Source organism: Thunnus maccoyii, chromosome 10, assembly GCF_910596095.1.
Source record: "Thunnus maccoyii chromosome 10, fThuMac1.1, whole genome shotgun sequence".
Taxonomy (NCBI): Eukaryota; Metazoa; Chordata; class Actinopteri; order Scombriformes; family Scombridae; genus Thunnus; species Thunnus maccoyii.
In genome coordinates this window covers 17,818,740-17,826,905 of record NC_056542.1, presented here as the reverse complement: position 1 = coordinate 17,826,905, position 8,166 = coordinate 17,818,740, and the positions used below count along the sequence as shown (strand labels likewise).

At 38.7% G+C, this 8,166-nt stretch overlaps 1 protein-coding gene across 1 annotated transcript; it reads left to right on the top strand.

Annotated features, from left to right (window-relative positions):
• The first annotated feature begins 2,426 nt into the window (after nt 1–2,426).
• Nucleotides 2,427–7,853, top strand: rbm12bb (RNA binding motif protein 12Bb). The gene is made up of 2 exons (XM_042424239.1): nt 2,427–2,567; nt 5,581–7,853. Exon 2 carries the CDS (start codon nt 5,603–5,605, stop codon nt 7,451–7,453), a length of 1,851 nt encoding a protein of 616 aa, XP_042280173.1. The 5' UTR covers nt 2,427–2,567; nt 5,581–5,602; the 3' UTR covers nt 7,454–7,853.
• Nucleotides 7,854–8,166: the final 313 nt, after the last annotated feature.

Below are 8,166 nucleotides of genomic sequence, written 5' to 3'. Positions count from 1 at the left end.
CTGTAAGTAGGGTACTGCATTGTATTCCTGCATGTGATAGTAAGTCATAAAATGTCAGCATATTTCAATTCACAATAAAGATCTATTCTGTTCAGACCACAGTGTATCTGTGTGCTTGCATGAAACCAGAGATCCACACGTATGTGCAAACAAACTCTGAGCTACAGGGAGTTACAGTTCATACAAAGATTTTAAACAAAAAGATATTCATAGTTTTTACAGCCTTTGGATTAGAGGAGAATCAGATTGTATCAATGTACTGTTTGACCTCCTTTGTAAAATCCAAGTTTGGCTTTTTACCCATAGATTTGCTTTAATGAATATGAAATTTGGCCAATGAAGATGGAAGGAAAGAAAGATTTGTAACATATAGCTGATAATTCAATTTAGTTATTTAGTTATTATCTAGTATTTCAAACAGTACATGTTTTCCAAGATAATGTTAAATTGTTCAGCAATACAGCTGTTGATAAAGATACATGTTATTCCAAAAGTCTCAAAAAATAAGTGAACAGCAGTCTCAGGGGAGCTACAACAAAATGTATAACTGAAATCAATATCTTTTCTGAATTGAATGTTTAAAATATATCTTATAAATTTATGAATAAGTTTGAAAGAAACTTTATTCATTTTGTTAGTTATCAGATACCAATGAGGTAGGAACTAGGCCCTTTTCCATGTCATGTTATTCACAAAGTGATTCCAGTATGAGATCACATAGGTACTGCGATGATTTCTTTTTGAAAAAGCTATTTTATGGATTTATTATTATTACAGGGATGCAAAGAAAAAGTAGTTTTCCCTACAGGAGAGTGCATTGGAATAAGAGACGGTCAAAACTGATGATTAACCCTTGGTTGTTGCCTAAACAGCATACATAGACCAGAAGGGATTGCACCAAAAATCTTTGCATAATCCCCAGGTGTTACAGGGATGTTGTATTGTGATGAAAACTCATAGGTAAATAATGTGCCCTCTCTATTAAACAACTGATCAACCACAATAGTGTTGTTTTGGAACCAAGATTCAAAAAGATAGATTTTTGTTTATACAATATGTGCTTATTGTTCCATATGAAATATGTATGAGGTGAGAAATTATGAGACCATGATAAAAAGGACCTGCTCTTGCTTTATGAAACACCCCTGGGGTCTAATATGTAGATGACGTCATGATATTGCACATTCCCATCAATACAGTGGGTGGCGGCATGCATCTTTCACGCTGGTTTGCAGTCCGCTATTAAACAAACGAAGAAGAAGAACCAGAAGGAGGAGGAGAGGAAGAAGAAGAAGAAGAAGGAAAACTCCATAACCTCCTAGAAGAAAAGAAAAACTGGTCAGTGACAGATAACATTCATCATATTGTTGAATATCATGTTCAAGACAATTCTATAGATTTTTGACAATATATACAGATGGTTCAAAGAATCCTGATGATGGGCATATGGGGATTGATATATGTATATATATATATATGTATATACACACACACACACCGGAATTTAATGTTAATATATATCACAGACTGACTGATAAATTGTCAATATTTTCATCAGAAATCATTTTGACCTTCAGTGGATAGAGCAAGTATAGCCATTAAAAATAGTCATTTCTTCAGATTCAGCAGCAGCTCTTAGAGGTTTGTCATCAAGGCAAATGGTCAGATAAGATCTAATGACAGAAATTCAATTCATTGGTTTTTTTGTTTGTTTGTTTTTTAAACAAAAGATGGGTATAGAAGTGCAGGTTTGTTGGGTCCCTGCTCATATGGGTGTTAAAGGTAATAAACAAGTAGATAAATTGGCAAAGAGGGCTCTTAAAGTATATGACAAGCAATAAAAGTAGCTTATGGTTGGAGAGAGGTAAAATCATTAATTAGAACAGCCATAATTAACGCCTGGCAGAAGGAATGGGATACAGACAATAAAATGAGACATTATTGTACTATACAGAAGTCAGTTCAAAGTTTAAAGGACAATATCGTAAGTGCAGAGAGGAGGTAATCATTACACAATTATAGTTTGGGCATGCAAGTTTTCACTCCACGTTGTAATTAATGGGGAAAAGTCACTCAAATCTGTATCTGTAGTGTAAGACTCTGGAAGATGTAGAACACATTACGCACTGTAGTAAATATAATTCAGAGAGGGAGACATTAAGAAATATAGTCAATGAGACAGGACAGGAGTTCAGGGAAATCAGAAGGGGGTTGATAGGTTATATTATACAGGCAGGATTAGGAAATATTGTGTGATTTATTTATTTATTTATTTTAAATATACTAATCAGTGTTCAGATAAATGCCATGAAACTACACGCTCCGATACAGTAGATGGCGGTATGCACCTTTAAAGTTGGTTTGCGATCCGCCAATAAACAAAGAAGAAGGAGGAAAAGAAAAAGAAGAAGAAGAAGAAGGGGGGAGGAAGAGGGAAACGGGAAAAAGGAAAAAGGAAAAAGGAAAGAGGAGACGATACGAAGCAGACGATACGAAGCAGAGCGAAACTTATCTGATTTTGTCCACAATTCACATATTTACTCAAGAAACTGTGCTTGTCACTTTGTGTAAGTTTTGTCGTTGGTTGACGATTTGATTTACAGGCTACATAAAGAATATATTCTCATTGCCGCAGGTCAGTCTTGGACCGTGAAATAAGTTATTGCTAGAGGCCTAGCTGGCTACATAACTAGCTGACATTAGCTTAGCTTTTTGGACATGTTGGTGAGTTGTATTTGCTTGGACGGCGAGTACGTTTGTAGCGTAAGCCACCTTGCTAACCGATGAAATTAACCAGTTAGCCGCGCTGAATTGCATTCAACGTTACAGCGGTTTCAAAACGTGTCTGTTGTGTCATTTAGCGGCAATTAACGGTGCTGTTGGACGTTACCTGTGAAATGTCGGCTTTAGTCATGGCGGCTGGTTCAATGAGATTGCGGAGTGTGGGTGGTAATATAGCATTACTGTGTTAACAATGCCATTGTTCATCGGTTAGCAGTGTTGCCAGATGGGAAATGCTTAAGTATTTCAGTATTTCCAGTAGTTTAAAACGCGTCTGACACGGACAATCTCCTGTTGTGTGTTACATCTGTGAAAGGGCAACTCTGGAGAATGTCCGGACCTGATTCTCCGAACATTTCCTGGAGTTCATAGGTGAAAACGACTAAAGTGTTAAAAATGATCAAATCATTGTACATTATGGGACTTTTGGCATTATTGATCGTACAGAAAGCAAAATTATCGTACAAATATGATAATTATTGTATATCTGGCAACACTGTCGCTGAGTTTGTATTGGCTGCATGGTGAATTTAGCTATGTGGATTACCAACTTTGAAGGCCTTACCTAGTTGTCACATGGTTAATTTGCCTACTGGTCATGGCTCGTGTTTATCAGTGGCTTAGGGCATATTGCGGTGAAGTGCGGTGCTTAATGAAGTTTGTATTGTGTTTACAACACAAGAGGTGATGTTAGTTGTCGTGGTATTTGATGGCAATGTGCAGCCATTCAATAGCTTGAAGGTCAAGCTGAACTGCTATTTGGTTTCACTTAATACATCGTGGGCAAAGGTCTTGAACAAAGCAGCTAGACTTGTCATAATGTCTCATCACTATGTTGCAGTTAACCTAAAATCCTTAAAGGATAGGTTCACACAGGTGCCCATATGAACACTGAAAGATGTTTTCCTTCCTGTAATCATTCTCCTGTTCATACTGGCTTTGGCAATTAAAATATCCCCTTCAAATACACTGTCAGTGCAAGTGATGAGGGCTAAAATCCAGTGTGTTTAGTTTATCTAAGTTTAGTTTATCAGAAGCCATCGCTTATATTGAAAGTGCATAAGAACAGATCTTCTAATGGTAAGTATGAACAGGAGGAATGATAATGGGAAGAAATTCCTATTTCAATGTTCATTTGGGTACCTGACTGTTGTTTTAAGACAGACTTGAAAAATTGTGAACCTGTCCTTTAATACACCGCACTACCCTGACTATTAAAAGGGACAGAGCTGTTCATAACTGCAAGACAATTTTGATTGTGTTGGCATTCATTAAGGCTGTATTTCATGTTTAGAGATTGTTGTCTATTGCTTTGGTTGGACCATAGCTGGTGCTGATCTAGCAAAGAGAATGCAAATGCTTTGTAGATATTACGTGATCATAACATCACAATGATGTTGTCTTTGCTGCGTAGTAGCTGTGTCCCACATGAAGGACTGCTTTCTTCCACGGCTGCATTTCAAGACTGAACGCATGATGGATCGACAAGGCTGTCTCCTTTTTGGAGGCCCCTCCAAATGCATCGGGGAGATACTTGTTCAACTCTATTATGGATCACTTTGTTGGCTGAATAAGAGAAAATACCTCTTGGTAAACTTGAAAAATTTCGACCTAACCATTGTGATGGGCAATTCCTGGATGCAGCATTAATATTGGTTGAAGGAAGGATCATAAACAATAAATGGTGGCTATGGCGGAGTCCTTTGTGGAATGGTGCATTCAGGAAAGTGACACATGTGCAGTCTATTAGCCTTTGGTCTGCTTTTGTTGTATTATATGTGATAAATTATAATAGTTAACCAAAGATTTAAAAATTTGAGTCAGTGTAGTTAGAATGTGAGGTGTGCACAACACTTTCTGCACGAGTATTCAACCGTCCTGTTGTCTTCCCGTCGACCATGGACTTTTGTCCTCCTGAGTCAAAATTGACCCAGGAGGACAAAAGTCCACAGATGCTAAAAATTTTAATAAAACACTCAAAATTCAATGAAAGTAGTGATCATTACTTTTACTTGCAAAGTGTGTGGTATGGAACCATCCATGTTATTTTCAGGCAATTAGATGAAAGAAATCCATGTTTCTGATATAAAAACATTTGAATACGGGTCAAATTTGACCCAAGGACAACAGGAGGGTTAAGATAACATGGTTGATTTATTTTTTTACATTTTCCAGTAGAATGATTGATTATAGGGATCTAATTAAATTGATTGAGGGCAAGAAGGTAAATGATTGTGCCTGATAGATAATTATCATGCTCTTTTTAATGGTTTTGTTTATTTTGACTTGTTGCCATGTTGTCCTTTTTAAGCCAGCATCTGACTGCATCTTTGAATGTACTGGTGAATTCTGTGCCATTGGTGTGTTTCAGAAATATCCGATTAATGACGAGGTTATTCATGGTAAAGTGAAGAGTCTTGCGTGGAACTCTATTGAGTATACAGTGAAAGAAAGTGTTTGTGGTTGTTTGGAAAGTGGTTTGTACTTCATATTTTATTTAATTTAGCTGCCATTTCACCACACAAGGCAGATGCTTTATGTTGATATTGTGTGGTGAGACTTTTCATTGTAGAGCGTGAGCGACAGCGTATGTTGAATTGCTATTAACTTCACCAATTTGAATTCAGCACTCTCTTCTGTTTTAAAGGTGGCTTTTGTGGGCGTTGATCGTCCCCTGTCCCTGATGTCCTTTATCTCACATTGCTGTTTAGGTTCAGCGGTGTTATGTTGGAATGCCAAGGAACTGACGCTGCGTTAGAGAAACTCTGTTGGCAATAATGCTATTCTATCTGTCTGCAGGTGCTGTTGTTTGTGTCTCAGCATGGCGGTCGTCATCCGTTTACAGGGACTGAGAGTCACAGCAGGTTCTCAGGATATTCGTAACTTCTTCACTGGCCTCAAAATTCCAGATGGAGGGGTGCATATAATTGGTGGGGAGCGAGACGAAGCTTTCATTATTTTTGCTTCAGATGAAGACGCGAGAAGAGCCATGACACGGTCAGGGGGTAGCATTAAAGGATCACCTGTTACATTGCTATTAAGTAGTAAAGCAGAGATGCAGAGTATGCTTGAAAAAAGTACAAGAAATGTAGAACGGGAGAAAAGGAGGCTACTTGAGGAGAACGCAAGACGTGCTAGAAGATCTGTGGACCGTGAACCGGGCAGGAGGTCAGGTAGCAGATCAGGTCATACCTCTCCACCTCGTCACCAGAGGGCTTCAAACTCTGACTTTTTGTGTGTGTTTCTTAAAGGAATGCCCTTCTCTGTGACTGAAAAGGATGTGCTTAACTTTTTCAGTGGTTTACTTGTTGATGAAATAGTCTTATTGAAAAATCAAAAGGGCCAAAACAATGGAAGAGGTCTTGTCAGATTTGCAACAAGAGAGGATGCAAGCGAAGGCCTGAGGAGGGATAGGAAATACATGGGGTCAAGGTATGTGGAGGTCTACACAACAACAGAAGATGATTGGCATCGAGCTGTTGGTTCCAACACGGCTGGCAAGGTTGAGAGAGAGAGATCACCTGTTCGCAGTCAGAGGAATCCACAATATCATGCAAGGTCACAATCACCATTGGCCCAGAGGTCCACTGCTTCTTCCAACGAGGAGTACTGTGTTTTTTTGGAAAACCTATCTTATGCAGTTGAAAAAGACGACATAAAAAAGTTTTTTCGCAATGCAAGGCTCGAGGATGATCAAATCCTGTACATGATTGGAAACGATGGGAGAAGAACCAGATCTGCATTTGTGCTGTTCAAGAGTCTGCGAGACTATTCTGATGCAACAACTTACGACAAAGTTATGTTTTTCAACCGATGGGTTTTTGTACGCCCAATCTCAAGAGAGAACATGATCACCCTTCTGGAATCGCAGAACATGGATGCCCAACCTGAAAACGCCGGTAATCCTTATGACTCTGAGGAAATGTGTCTGTTTGTACGGAATCTGCCATTTGATGTGCGGAAAGTTGAGATCATGGACTTCTTCCTTGGGTTCAACGTCACAGAGGACAGGGTGTTTTTGCTGCACGACGATACAGGTGCTGGGATTGGAAAGGCATTGGTTCTCTTCCAGTCTGAGGCAGAGGCAACGAGAGCACTCTCTCTTAATGGACGAAGGTTTCTTGGGTCAGAAGTCGCACTGAAATGTATTTCGCATTCTCAGATGCGGGAATTGGGTGTTGAGCCACCAGTGGGGCAAGAGCAACTGCTAAGAGAGGAGCGGTACTCAGGCAGAAGCAACGAGGTATCCTGTCGCCCTGGGTTCGTAGAGTACCCTGACTTGCGTAAACGTCATAATAGTAATATACCAATGACTAATGCACAGCCCCAAGTCCATGAAAGCTATGATTATGAGCCTTATGCAGAAGGACGTTTCGCTCCACAGGACGGCGGTAATGGCATTCATGGCGGTTTTGACTCCTCAGTGCAGAATTTTGATGGTCCCACCTGTATAAAGCTTGTCAACTTGCCATTTCAAATCAAAAGTGAAGAAATCTATGACTTTTGCTATGGATATCGTATTATCCCTGGATCTGTGTCACTGCAGTATGACAAGAGTGGAGCAACTTCTGCGACTGTAGTATTTGAGTCTCGTCCAGAGGCGTTGACAGCGATTGAGGAACTGAGTGGAAGACCAATAGGTGCCAGAAAAATACAGCTACTATTTGTGTGACATTGGTTTTCATGGCACCTTACATACTGAAGCACTATGGTTTGGACATGCACCCAATATTGACTGAAACAAAGCTGATTTAAGGGAAGCATTTTCCTGTTTTTTTGTTATTAAAGTGGTGGTGGTTGTGAACAGTAAATTTAGCTATATAGTAGATTTTTTTCCAACCACATTTGTTTTATTGTGATATAATTGAATATAGTTAATTCACAACATATGGCTTTGTTTGCAATGCCCATCTTAAGAGTGAAATACTTGATTTTTTGCTTTTTTTATTAAAGTATGTTCAACTCAATTTACAACACACTGTAGAAAAATGTATGGAAAATTCAATTTACAATCTGTGGTTACTGTAAAAAGTGCAGATCTTTTTCTTTTTATAAAGATGCATACTTTTGAATTATTGTCGGTCTTTCTTCACAGATCTTTGAAAGTGCAAACCACTTTGCTTGATGACATAAATCTTAAATTAAAAGCACAGGCTAATCCTCAATCAAGAGATCAGTTATCACTTTTAAGATTAAGTTCAATGGGATACCCTGGAGTGGTTTTCAGTGTTGATGATTGAATTTTAAGTTGGGATATATTTGCCTTTCATAAAAATCCATCAGTTTAAGAGCAGGATTTAATCATGATCACTAGGGAGAGGAAAACTGATTTAAAAATGGCTCAACACCAGTGTAGATGTAGCATTCTCTGGGATTACTTGTGAG